This window comes from Ruditapes philippinarum, unplaced genomic scaffold, assembly GCF_026571515.1.
Source record: "Ruditapes philippinarum isolate M1 unplaced genomic scaffold, ASM2657151v2 ctg547_1_1_1_1, whole genome shotgun sequence".
Lineage (NCBI taxonomy): Eukaryota > Metazoa > Mollusca > Bivalvia > Venerida > Veneridae > Ruditapes > Ruditapes philippinarum.
In genome coordinates, this window is record NW_026855428.1 from 402,801 (window position 1) to 417,697 (window position 14,897).

The following is a 14,897-nucleotide window of genomic DNA, read 5'->3' on the forward strand; positions in this document are numbered from 1 at the left end:
TTACAAACATTGTACAATATTTAACAATTTTCAGAAGAATGGTACAAAACAACAATTTAATACTGAACAGTAAATTAATCTCTTAAAAGTTACATATTTTCAGTTTATTAAATTCTAAATACTGAGTAACTCTCTTTTTGAAATGCAAAGTATAGATATTTTGATAAATTAATAATTTCTTTGGGATTTCTACTTGTCATCAGTAACTCGAATTTTTTAATAGTAGGCCACCTACAAAAATATGGTTTTAGATATTTTTTCCTTAAGTTATAATAATTTGGACATATAAGGAGAAAATGAAACTCATTTTCAATTACATTCATGGTACATTTTTTAGCTCACCTGTCACAAAGTGACAGGGTAAGCTTTTGTGATTGCTTTTCGTCCGGCGTCCATCCGTCCATCCCTCGTCCGTAAACTTTTACTTGAAATGACATCTTCTCATAAACCACTAAGCCAATTTCATCCAAACTTCACAGGAATGTTCCTTTGGTGGTCACCTTTGAAAATTGTTCAAAGAATTTAATTCCATGCAGGTAACTCTGGTTGCCAGGCAACCAAAAGAAAAAACTTTAAATATCTTCTTCTAAAAAATCCAAAGAGCTAGAGCTTAGATATTTGGCATGAAACATCTTCTAGTGAGTGTCTACCAAGTTTGTTCAAATAAAAGGCCTGGGGTCAGAATTGGCCCCGCCCCAGGGGGTCATTGATTTTCCCTATATGCATAAAGTAAAAACTTTAAAAATCTTCTTTTAAAGAACCCAAAGAGCTAGAGCTAAGATATTTAGCATGAAACATGTTCTAATGGATGTCTACCAAGTTTGTTCAAATAAGAGCCCTGGGGTCAAAATTGGCCCCGCCCCGGGGGTCATTGATTTTCCTTATATGTGTATAGCAAAAACTTAAAAAATCTTCTTTGAAAAAAAACCAAATAGCTAGAGTTTAGATACTAAGCATGAAACATCTTCTAGTGAGTGTCTACCAAGTTTGTTCAAATAAAAGCCCTGGGGTCAAAATTGGCCCCGCCCCGGGGGTCATTTATTTTCCTTATATGTGTATAGCAAAAACTTAAAAAATCTTCTTTGAAAAAACTCAAATAGCTAGAGTTTAGATATTAAGCATGAAGCATCTTCTAGTGAGTGTCTACAAAGTTTGTTCAAATAAAAGCCCTGGGGTCAAAATTGGCCCCGCCCCGGGGGACATTGATTTTCCTTATATGTGTATAGCAAAAACTTAAAAATCTTCTTTGAAAAAACCCGAATAGCTAGAGTTTAGATATTAAGCATGAAACATTTTCTAGTAAGTGTCTACAAAGATTGTTCAAATAAAAGCCCTTGGGTCAAAACTGGCCCTGCCCCAGGTGTGTCATTGTTTTTAACTATATGTGTAAAGAAAAAACTTGACCAGCTAGACCTTAGATGTTTAGCATGAAACATCTTCTAATGGGTGCTTACCAAGTTTGTTCAAATAAAAGCCCTGGGATTTAAACTGGCCCCGCTCCGGGGGCCTATGTACAGGTGAGCGACTTCAGGGCCATCATGGCCCTCTTGTTGCATTTTCTTTCTTCCCTAGGCCTGTTTCAATGGCAAGATCATGTGCTGACAGTCTTAATTTTGTTAAAGCTATTCTGAATTTATTTGTATTTATAAGTCTTGATTAAATTCATGTATGAAAATACAATAGGAAGATTATAAATCTACTTGAATTATTTATTTTTCTATACCAGTCTTGTTTATATATGTCCAAAATTCTGTTTTTTATAGAAATGAAATTATTTTTATTAGCAGTATGAGTTAACCATAAGTTAGACATCCCTATCTCCTGAAGAATATTTTTGATATGGTAGGCCCAATTTTTCCCTCTATATGAATTTACGTTGTCAGCATCAATTTTTAGTATGTTGTACATTTGCTTAAGTAAACAATTTTCTTCGAGATTTATAATCTTTAGCCAATATTTAACAAGTATAATTTTTCTTTGAATTCTTATTGGATGTCGGCCAAGCTCTCCGTAGAGACACTGTGTTCCCATTTACGCACATACATGTATGTGTGTATTTTACGCATAAGTGTCAAAATTCATGTACAGAAATTTAGGCAAGAGGGTAAAAATACGCACAGAAAGTCGGAGGTTGGCCACTGTTGATTCTGACAATTGGAATGCAACAAATTCATAAATAAACAGATGTAAACCAAATTTGTCATGAAGGAAGAGCAAAAAGCATTAAGACAACTTAGCCAAGATGAAACTATTTATATAATGAAAGCAGACACAGGTTCTGATATTGTTATCATGAATAGAGACGATTATATTTCCGAGCTAACAGACAACTTGAAAACAACATTTACTATAAAAAAACTTGATGAAAACCCACAGGAAAGATTTTATTAAGAAATTTGTTATACTCTTGGAAATTTAGACTATACAAGAGAATCTACATTCTACATCAAAACGGCTAGCTGTAAAAGTGAAAGTAGGACTGAAGCACGAATAGTTTGATTTTATAACTAGTACATAAGCGTAATTTCTACAAAGCTTTATTGAAATTTAAGGAAAAAAATACTAATGTAACGATTTCATTCTGTATTCTGTTGCATACACATAAGGGAAGCAACTCTGTAAAAGTAACTGTTACAGTTGAAATCTACTGTGAAACTACAAGAGGTATCAACAAGAAACTAAGTCGGTAAATAGATCTCATTGAGTTGAAGTGTAGTGCAATTAACAGTAACCCTGCCTTGCCCAATTTTGGAATTATTGCACTTTGAATTTTGTCTGGGACATAACTTTGAAACTACAAGAGGTGTATTTTTTTGTGTCCAATACCTATTAGAGGAGCATCACAGCTCTTGGTTTAATATGTTTGCCCTTATTGTGGTAAATTGACTAATATCTGTTTTAAAAAACATGGTATCAGAATTATATTTTAAATTCATTTGGATTAAAACAATAAATGTCATTTCAATGCTGTTAAATACAAAACATAACAAGACTAAACAGTGTTTCTAAGTTGCTTCATATCCATGTAGACAATAATTGCAAGCACTTGGCTATTCCCATTAAAAAATATACTGCAAAATAAAGAAAAAGTATGTTTTATGTTTAAAAACAATGGCAACAGTAGGGATCGATCGGGACCTTATTTATTAGGCAATCACTTAACCAACTGTGCTACTGCAGATGTGACGACAACCTATGCATTATAATAAGCTAGTGTTACATTTTCAAAACATTAGTTATATTCTCCATATTAATTCTCGTAATATTTAGATGAGTGCTGTAATGTATTCATAACTGACAGGTCAATAAAATTAGACCATATATAACATTTACTTAATTATGTATAACAACGTGATTATCGTCAGTTTCTCAAATCTGTGTGAATGTAGTTTTTGATTTTTAAATGACATTACATTTAATATCTATGAAAGAAATAACCATTTAATTTTAATGCTTTATGATTATTCAAACTGCTATAACTGGAGCTCATAAAAATTGATATTCAGTCATATAAATATGAATCAATAAATGTCCAAACAAAATTTATTAAGTTTTTTTTATGCCACCGCAGCATCTGCGATGCGGTGGCATATAGCGATTCACCTGTGTGTGTGTGCGTGTGTTTGTTTGTGTGTGTGTGTGTTATATAGATTATATAGTGAACTTAAAAAATCTTCTTGTGAAAAACCACTAGTCCAATTTCAACCAAACTTGGCAGGATTGATCCTTGGGTGAAGGGGTTCCAAAGTTGTTCAAAGAATTTCATTCCATGCAGAAATCTGGTTGCCATGGCAACCAAAAGGAATTATAAGAATAAATTTAAAAAATCTTCTTGTAAAGACCCAAAACGCCTAGAGCTTAGATATTTTGCATAAGGCATTGTCTGGTAGACCTCTACCAAGATTGTTCAAATTATAGCCCTGGGGTCAAAATCGGCCCTGCCCCGGGGGTCATTGATTTTCACTATATGTACATATAGTAAAAACTTAAAATACCTTCTTGTAAAGACCGAAAAGGCCTAGAGCTTAGATTTTTTGCATAAGGCATTGTCTGGTAGACTTCTACCAAGATTGTTCAAATTATAGCCCTTGGGTCAAAATCGGCCCCGCCCCGGGGGTCATTGCTTTTCACTATATGTACATATAGTAAAAACTTAAAATACCTTCTTGCAAAGACCCAAAAGGCCTAGAGCTTAGATATTTTGCATAAGGCATTGTCTGGTAGACCTCTACCCAGATTATTCAAATTATAGCCCTTGGGTCAAAATCGGCCCCGCCGGGGGGTCATTAGTTTTCCTTATATGTATCTTCAATATATACTTATAGTAAAAAAATCTTATTGTCTTTATTAGAGCTTTAATATTTTTTAAATGATATCATCTGTAGGAACTCTACCAAAGTTGTGCAAATTTTGCGCCTAGTGTCAAAATTAGCCCCGCCCAGGGGGCCATAGGTTTTCCTTATATGTATATAGTAAAAACTTAAAAAATCATCTTCTTTAAATTTACAAAGACTAGAGTTAAGATATTTTGCATGAAACATTATGTAGTGAACCTCTAGCAAGATTGTACAAATTATAGCCCTGGGGTCAAAATTGGCCCCACCCCCAGGGGTCATTGATTTTTACTATGTACATATAGTAAAAAATTAAAAAATCTTCTTGTCTGAAGGAACATGGCTTAGAGTTTTGATATTTGGTATATAATATCATCTATGGGTCCTCTACTAAAGTTGTTTTAATTATGCCCCTAGTGTTAAAATTGCCCTGCCCCAGAGGAGATAGTTTTCCTTATATGTATAAAGTAAAAACTTGAAAAATCTTCTTCTCTGAATTGAAAAATCTTCTTCTCTGAATTGACAAAGGCTAGAGGTTAAATATATGGCATGAGACTTTGCGAAGTGAACCTTTACCGAGATTGTTCAAATTATAGCCCTGAGGTCAAAATTGGTTCCGCCCAGGGGGTCATTGATTTTCATAATGTACATATAGTAAAAAAATAAAAAAAATATATTTTTATCTGAAGGTACAAGGCATAGAGCTTTGATGTTTGCTATATAATATCATCTTAAGGTCCTCTTCCAAAGTTGTTCAAATTATTCCCCTGGTGTCAAAATTGGCCCTGCCAGGGGGCAGTGATTCTCATTATGTACACATAGTAAAAACAGAAAATAAAACAAATGTTTTCTGAATGGGAGAAAGCTACAGCTTAGATATTTGACTTGGAATGTTGTTCGGTGGACCTGTATCAAGATTGTTTTGAATGAAACCCTTGGGTCCAAAATTTTGCCTTGCCCAAGGGGACAGTGACCTACTTTCTTGTCCTTTGATGTACAGCAATGGAATTTTGACCATGTGCACAGTTTTAGTTGTAAAATTGAATTTTGATATCAGGTGACCTAGATTTTGATGATGTGACCTACTTTCTTGTCCTTTGATGTACAGCTATGAAATTTGAACCATGTGCACAGATTAAGACGTAAAGTGAACTTTGATTTCAGCTGACCTAGATTTTGACAAAGTGTCTTACTGTGTTGTTCTTTGATGTAGGCTGTGTGAAATATGACCTTCACCACCAAATTCACTAGACTCGAGTGCATTGATATATTCCTACTCTGATCTTTTATTGAGTTAACAACAGATTTAACCACTAATCTGATAATAAGAATAAGATAGGTCAGGGATCTATGCATTATGACAATCTTCAAAATTGTATAGAAACAAAAAAATTTGTTCCAACACTACTATTTAGTGTTGTATTAATGCGGTGGCATAGCATTTTTCTCAAATGCAATCTTGTTTTTTCACAAGTTTATTCAGAAGGGCTTATTTGTGCAAACTTATTATACCCCCACAAACGAAGTTTAGGGGGGGTATATAGGAGTCAGCTTGTCGGTTGGTCGGTCGGTCGGTCGGTCCAAATCATGGTTTCCGGACGATAACTAGAGTTTGGAATGAGGTATTGTAATCAAACTTGGTATATAGCAACCTTATGTGGAAACTCCGGTTGGTATTGCATTTGGACCCCCTGGGGTCAAGGTCAAGGTCACCGTTACTAAAAATAGAAAAATGGTTTCCGGACAATAACTTGAGTTAGGAATGAGATATTGTAATCAAACTTGGTGTATAGCAAGCTTATATGAAGACCTGGGTTGGTATTGTATTTGGACCCCCTGGGGTCAAGGTCAAGGTCACCGTTACTAAAAATAGAAAAATGGTTTCCGGACAATAACTAGAGTTAGGAATGAGATATTGTTATGAAACTTGGTGTATAGCAAGCTTATATAAAGACCTGGGTTGGTATTGCATTTGGGCCCCCTGGGGTCAAGGTCAAGTTCACCGTTATTAAAAATAGAAAAATGGTTTCCGGACAATAACTTGAGTTAGGAATGAGATATTGCAATCAAACTTGGTGTATAGCAAGCTTATATGAAGACCTGGGTTGGTATTGTTTTTGGACCCCCTGGGGTCAAGGTCAAGGTCACCGTTACTAAAAATAGAAAAATGGTTTCCTGACAATAACTAGAGTTAGGAATGAGATATTGTTATCAAACTTGGTGTATAGCAAGCTTATATGAAGACCTGGGTTGGTATTGCATTTGGACCCCCTGGGGTCAAGGTCAAGGTCACCATTTCTAAAAATAGAAAAATGGTTTCCGGACAATAACTAGAGTTAGGAATGAGATATTGTAATCAAACTTTGTGAAAAGCAAGCTTATTTGGAGACCCCAGTTGGGATTACAATTAATTGAAATATTTCTTTGTACACAGTTGATAGTTTGTGTTGAAATTTTTCTTCAGACTACTTATTTTTCAAAAAGTTGCTGGTGGGGGTATTAATCACCTTCAGTGATAGGTCTAGTTTTCACTCCAATAGGTGAATATTGATTGGTCTCAAATAACATATTGGGTTTATAGTATGTAATAGGTTCTAGCATACATGCCATAATTTTTAGGCTAATTTCCGGGATACTTTTCATTTTAAGGTGGGGCACTGATCAGGAATCGTATTGGCTTAAGTTTGTGTATGAGCTAGAACCACCTGTCATTCAAAATATACCTTTCTGAGATGTTTTACAAGGTTACTTTTACACGAATGTCGTTAAAAACAAAGTCACTTTTAAATTGTTGCAAGGCACATTATAAATGTTTTGAACATTTAATTTTAGTTAATTTAAACCTCTTTTCATCATTTAATATTCTATTTATCTTAACTTCACAGGGGAGTAATCCTTTCATATTTACGTGAATAAATATGCACTTACAGGTTTTAGCAAAGTACTTATTATTCATGATTATGCCTGTCAAGAATGTGCTGAAGCGACATACAAACACGCTTGTATCATAGTTTGGGGACCTTTCTGTTGAAAATGTGTCAGAGTTAAATCATGTACATATACATGCACAGTGTGATAACTGGACTGCAGGTATCAGTTACCCGCACTCCAGAGCATGCTCATTGATTGGTTCATTTTTGCTGGGGTTTACATATTGTGACGGCAGAGAGAGAGAAAGCGACAGAAATATCACATTCAGATGCTCGTTCATTGGTTACTATTTTCTGGGGTTTCATTTTGTGACAACAGGGAACTTGTTTTTATATTTGACTATAATGATACAAAAAAGAAAGAACATCAAAACACTCGGCAATCTGATTTATACTCGGGGGCTACGTGTTTCGATGCTCTTTCTATTACTTATGCCAATGGAAAAAAAAATATGGTGTATGGACATAATCCCCTTCAGACAAAATCCCCTCCGCATACCCGGACAAGGTGGACATAATCTCCTTTATGTTTTTGCAAGGCTGGACAAAATCCCCTTGTTTCATAGGTTTCTAATGTATTATTATGCTCCATAAAAATTGATGAATAATGAACTTTTGTTTTTTAGCTCACCTGAGCTAGCTCAGGGTGAGCTTTTAGGATCATTGAATGTCCATCGTCCGTCGTCTGTCCACACTTGTTCGTTAACACTCTAGCAGTCACATTTTTGCCTCAATCATCATCAACCTTTGTCAGGATGCTTATCTAGTTGGTAGCTCGGGGACCTTGGGGACGTTATGGCATGTATGGTTCTAGGCTGTTGCACAAGATAATAGTAGCAAAAGGAGATATGAAATTTTTAAAACCTTCTCTTGCTTGAGCTAAGATATTTGGCATCCACTACAAAAAGTTGTATACATGTATGTATACATGTATACATATATATATATCGGCGTCAAAATTGGCTTCACCTTATTAGTAACATAGTTTTACATGGACTTGTGTAAGTTTAATTAAACACATTTAAATTTTCTTGAATAAAGTACAATGGCCAGAACTTTGATGTTTTGCATTAAGCATCAGCTTGAAACTGTTTTGTCATGGCTCTGTGGTCAGAATGGCCCCCTATGGGAGCACATGTCAGAATCAGGCCCCCTATGGGAGCACATGTGTTACATTGACTTGCAAAGGAGACATACATGTGGTTCTCTGCAGAAGTTATGCAAATCATGCCTGCTCTGTGAACAGTTCTTGATTTACATAGACTGAACTTGTAAACACATTATTTTCTACTCTAAAACTTCATGTCTTAGAGCTTTGTGGTATATCTTGGTATTATAACATTAAATATTATTATCCCCCGCCGATAGATCTGGGGATATTGTTTTGACGTTGTCCATCCGTCCTCAATCTGTCCGTCCGCACTCAAAGGACAGTAATTATGTGGCTAGAGGGACAATAGGTAACTGTTCTTTCTCTTTGATGTCATTCATTCCGTAATGCTTTTATGTGGCTATTTTCTTTTGTGTGGCTATAAAGAACAATAGAGAGAACAATAGACTAGCCACATAATACTCTCCAGTGTTAGAACGTCCGTCCATCCGTCCGTCCGAATTTCGTTTCCGGACTAGTTCTCTGCAACTACTGGCTGGAATTCAACGAAACTTTATGGGAATCATCAATATCAAGAGGAGATGCGCATAGCAACAGCTTGTTCTGGTCAGACCCTTTAACTCAGAGTTAAAATTTGGCCCTTGATTAGTTATGCAGTATGCATATAGAGTAAAAATCGTATTCGCGCTACTTCTCTGCTACTACTGGCTGGAATTCAATGAAACTTTATGGGAACCTTCAATACCAAGAGGAGATGCGCATATCGTCGCCTTGTTCCGGTCAGACACTTTAACTCAGAGTTATGGCCCTTGATTAGTTATGCAGTATGCATATAGAGTTAAAAATCGTTTCCACGTTACTTCTCTGCAACTACTGGCTGGAATTCAACAAAACTTTATGGGAACCTTCAATACCAAGAGGAGATGCGCATATTGTCAGCTTGTTCCAGTCAGACAATTTAACTCAGAGTTATGGCCCTTGATTAGTTATGCAGTATGCATATAGAACATAATATTCGTTTCCGCACTACTAATCTCTGCAACTACTGGCTGGAATTCAATGAAATTTTATGGAACCTTAAATACCAAGAGGAGATGGGTATATCATCGCCTTGTTCGGGTCAGACACTTTAACTTAGAGTTATGGCCCTTAATTTTTTATGCAGTATGCAACCAGAGCAATAATTGTTTCTGTGCTACTTCTCTGTAACTACTGGCTGGAATTCAACGAAACTTTATGGGAACCTTCAATACCAAGAGGAGATGTGCATATAGTCGCCTTGTTCCGGTCAGACACTTTAATGCAGAGTTTTGGCCCTTGATTAGTTATGCAGTATGCATATAGAACAATATTCGTTTCCGCGCAACTTCTCTGCAACTACTGGCTTGAATTCAATGAAACTTTATGGGAACATTCAATACCAAGAGGAGATGCTCATATCGTAGCCTTGTTCCGGTCAGACACTTTAACTCAGAGTTATGGCCCCTGATTAGTTATGCAGTATGCATATAGAACAATATTCGTTTCTGCGCTACTTCTCTGCAACTACTGGCTGGAATTCAACAAAAGTTTATGGGAATCATCAATATCAAGAGGAGATGCACATATAGTTGGCTTGTTCTGGTCAATTGTTGAAGTTGTTCAGACCAGACCCTTCATTACAGAGTTGTGGTCCTTGATTAGTTATGTAGTATGCATATAGAGCATTGATATTGCTATTTCTTGCAACTGCTGTATTGATTTCAACAAAACTTTATGGCAACCATAGATACACAAAGGCAATTTACATCTCATTGGCATGTCCAGATATTACTATTATTATGGCTCTGTAATGCCCTGAATATTTAATAAGTACAAAGAATATAACTGTTTATGCCATGATAAATATATATATAAAGCCTTATGTCTTCAGTTGTTGTGTTAGTAATAACTAGTGCCTGGCTGGGGATATAAATTCAATGAATTTGCTTGTTATTTTAGATATATCATTACACTGTAGAATTATCATTATTATAGATAGAATGTGAAATTTACTTTAAAAAGTTGACCTGCTTTTGCATTGAAGATTAATGACCTTTTCTAGCAATGGATCTCAGATGAGTGGTCAAGGGCAATCATGGCATATTATTATGTATTACAGTTGGGAACATCACCTCTGCATTTCTCAGCACAGTATGGTCATGTTGCTACTGCTGAAGTTTTATTGAGAGCTGGAATAAGCCGAGATGCACGCACAAAGGTGGATAGAACACCATTACATGTGGCAGCCCAGGAAGGACATGTAGATATTGTGAATATCTTACTCCAGCATGCTGCTGACATAGATGCAAAAGACATGGTATAGTATTAACTTTTATTAGCTCACCTAAGCTTAGGGTGAGCTTTTAGGATTGTTGAATGTCCGTCGTCTGTCCACATTTGTTCGGACACAACTTTTGATATTTAAGAGGCAATAAGCTCATAAACTACACCTGGACATAAGTCCATAAACTCATAAAAAACAAAAAATAGCTCACAATTTTATGAGCTTTTGTTCTTTATTTAACTACGGAATGAAGCTCATAAATATCAAATGTTTGCTCGTTAACTCTCTAGTGGTCACATTTTTGCCTCAGTCATCATCAAACTGTGTCGAGATGCTTGTCTAGGTGATTTTCGGATGAGTTCGAACATGGGTCATCTCTGATGAAAAACTAGGTCTCAGAGCTTAAAAAAAGGAAAATCTTGCAAACACTCTAGTGGATCCAAATTTCCTGGAAATTGATCTGAAAGTTTGATTTCTAGGTCATGGTCGAATAAAGGTTACCTGGGGTCAAAAACTAGGTCACACTGCCCTAATATGGAAAAACCTTGTTAACACTCTAGCGGTCACGTTTTTGCCTCAATCATCATCAAACTGTGTCAAGATGCTTGTCTAGGTAATTTTCGGAACAGTTCGAAAATAAGTCATCTCTAATGAAAAACTAGGTCACAGGAGCTAAAAATATAAAAATCTTGTTCACACTCTAGTGGCTACTGTTTTGATTCAAATATCCTGTAAATTGGTCTAAAAGTTTGTTTTGATGATTAAGGTCAAATTTCGAAAATAGGTTACCTGGGGTCAAAAACTAGGCCACACCGCCCAAATATAGAAAAACCTTGTTAACACTCTAGGGGTCACATTTTTGCCTCAATCATCAGAAGACTTGGTTAGGATGCTTGTCTAGGTGATAGCTTGGATGAGTTCGAACATGGGTCATCTCAGATGAAAAACTAGGTCACAGGAGCTAAAAATAAAAAAACATTGTTAACACTCTAGCGGTCACATTTTTGCCTCAATAATCATTAAACTTAGTCAGGATGCTTGTCTAGGTGATAGCTCGTATGAGTTCGAACATGGGTCATCTCTGATGAAAAACTATGTCACGGGAGCCAAAAATAGAAAAACCTTGTAAACACTCTAGCAGTCACATTTTGCCTCAATCATCATCAAACTTGGTTAGGATGCTTACCTAGTTGATAGCTCAGATGAGTTCAACATGGGTCATCTCGGATGAAAAACTAAGTCACAGGAGCTAAAAATAGAAAAACCTTGTTAACATCACCAGTTTAATCTTCAATGTCCAATTTTGAATGATCGTAACAATAACATTTTATAAAATTATAAAATAAACTATTATAAGAATACAATATCTAAATTAACAATACTTTGATCTTTTAATTAACAAATATGGGGAAATTAGCTTTATTAATTACTTACTTTGCATAAGAGGTACCATTTTAACAATATAAATAATTATAATGTTTAACTATTACATTGTACCTAACAAATTATATTAATTTACATATCTAAAATAAGTTATATAAACTTTAATGAATTATGAAATGTAATAAAAGTACATACCTGGAATAACAAAGTTAACACTTTATGAATTAAAAATCCAGTTTATTTATTCTTCGATGTCCAATTTTGAATGATACTGGGACAGTTGAAGCTGGAAGTTTTGTTTAAATCTGTTAAACCATATGCAAGTAAACATTAATGTATAGAATGTCCTAAGAAGGTAACATTAGAATGATTTCCTGCAAAAGTAACTATTTTTGTTTGACCATACATTTAAGCAATAAGACATGCATGTCTATACCAGACCTTTACTAGTGAAAATTATAATTTTGGAGACTTCTGTTAAAACTGAAAACAAAACATAATATTATAAATAGTTTTCAAGATGTTCTCTAGTTACTGTGTACCGTTTAGTGTCTGTATATAATCATATAGAATAAATGATAAAATTAATGTGCTCTAGTGTTCTTCTATTTGAAAATAAGCAATTCAGAGTCATGGTGGGATACTTGTTTGGCTTTACTTTATACTTTTAGGAAATAAGATAAAGGATTTAATACAAAAAATCTTATAGAGTATGTTATCTTTGATTCAGCAATGAAGATGGTCTTGTATTGTAGAAAAGGTAACAAGAGTTTATTGTGTATGTTTTCAGCTGAAGATGACCCCTTTGCACTGGGCCACAGAAAAAGGTCACCTTGATGTTATAGAAGTTTTGCTGAAATCTGGGGCAGATATGACTTGTGAAAATAAGTTTGAAAAAACACCTCTTGATATAGCAATAATGAATGGACGACCAGACATTGTACAAACTATACAAATGGCTCAGGTTTATATTCTAAAATAAGTTTCTGATTAATCTAACATATAACAGTCTATTTTAAATCATTGCTGACATTTTTAATCCCCTTCTGCGTAGCAGAAAGGGGATTATAGGAATGGCCTCTGTCTGTCAGTCCGCTCTCACGGGACAGTAATAATGTGGCTAGAGGGACAATAGTTAACTGTTCTTTCTCTTTGATGTCATTCGTTCCGTAATGCTTTTATGTGGCTATTTTCTTTTTGGTGGCAAAAAAGAACAATAGAGAGAACAATAGAGAAGCCACATTATTACTGTCCCATTAGAACATCCGTCTGTCTGTCTGTCCATCCATCTGTCAGACCGTGTGTCAACAATTACTTTAAACACGTTCTCCTCCTAAACCACTTGGCCAAATTTGTTGAAACTTTGCAGGAATGTTCTTTGCATGAAGCTCTACTAAAGTTGTTCAAAGAATTAAATTCCAAAAACAACTCTGGTTGCCATGGCAACCAAATCATTTTTTTTCCAAAAATCTTAAAAAATCGACAGAGCTAGAGCTTAGATATTAGGCATGAAACATCTTCTAGTGGGATTTTCTACCAAGGCTTTTGATTCTTCAACTATTTAAAGACAGCTTGGATAAAATCGGCCTATCACGGGGCTTCATTTCATTTTTTTCCCTGAATATGTGATATAGGTTTATATGTTATCTCCTAATTTTTGGGAGACATATTGTTTCTGCCTTTGCAGTCTGTCAGTCTGTCTGGGCTATTTAGTGGGCCATCTAACTGTAAACAGAACAAAAGAGAACAATAGAGTTAATTCAGTAACAATAGAATAACGGGCCATGGCCCTCTATTAAACAAAAGAAAATATTAAAAGAAATGGCCCTTAAGTCCATTTAAGTGGCACGTCCGTCCGTTGTCCGTCCTTCCGCATGAAGCTTGTCAGCCCTTCACAGGTCAAACTACTGGTTGGATTTCAACCAAACTTTACAGGAGTGATCAGTACCATCCCTTGTTGTGCAAGTCACCGGCATGTTCCGCTTGGCTACACAAAATGGCCGCCAGAGTTAAAAATAGAAAAATCTTGTCCGTCCTTCACAGAACAAACTACTGGTTGGATTTCAACCAAACTTTACAGGAGTGATCGGTACCATTCCTAGTTGTGCACATCAGCGGCACGTTCTGCCTTGCTGCACAAAATGGCCGCCAGAGCTAAAAATAGGAAAATCTTGTCTGGTCTTCACAGGCCAAACTTCTGATGGGATTTCAACCAAACTTTACAGGAGTGATCAGTACCATTCCTAGTTGTGCGTGTCACCAGCACTTTCTGCTTCGCTGCACAAAATGGCCGCCAGGGCGATGAATAGAAAAATCTTGTCCAGCCTTCACAGGTCAAACTACTAGTGGGATTTCAACCAAACTTTACAGGAGTGATCAGTACCATCCCTTGTTGTGCACGTCATCAGCATGTCCCGCTTTGCTGCACAAAATGGCCGTCAGAGCTATAAATAGAAAAATCTTGTCTGGCTTTGACAGGTCAAGCTACTGATGGGATTTCAATGAAACTTCACAAGGGTGACCATACATAGTTTCGGGAGACATATGTTTTTGTGACAAAAACCCTACTACTTTACATTATAGTTTTAAAAAATAGTACATATAAAAATAATATAAAAAATCTTCTTGTGACAATCTAAAACAGGTAGAGCTAAGATATTTGGCATTAAATGTCTTCTAATGAATGGCTACCAAATTTATTCAAATAAAACACAAGGATCAAAATTTACCCCGCCCTATGGGGGCGTCATTGATTTTCCTTATATTTATATATAGTAAAAACTTAAAAAATCTTCTTGTGACAATCTAAAAGTACTATAGATAAGATATTTGGC

At 35.6% G+C, this 14,897-nt stretch overlaps 1 protein-coding gene across 3 annotated transcripts in view; it reads left to right on the top strand.

Moving 5' to 3' along the window:
- Positions 1 to 14,897, top strand: part of LOC132743309 (GA-binding protein subunit beta-1-like) — an 80,683-nt gene that overhangs the window by 12,382 nt on the left and 53,404 nt on the right. For all 3 annotated transcript variants that reach the window (XM_060731848.1, XM_060731850.1, XM_060731849.1), the window contains exons 3-4: positions 10,516 to 10,713; positions 12,854 to 13,027. In XM_060731848.1, coding sequence (XP_060587831.1) covers positions 10,516 to 10,713; positions 12,854 to 13,027 — 372 coding nt within the window. The remainder of the gene's footprint in view (positions 1 to 10,515; positions 10,714 to 12,853; positions 13,028 to 14,897) is intronic.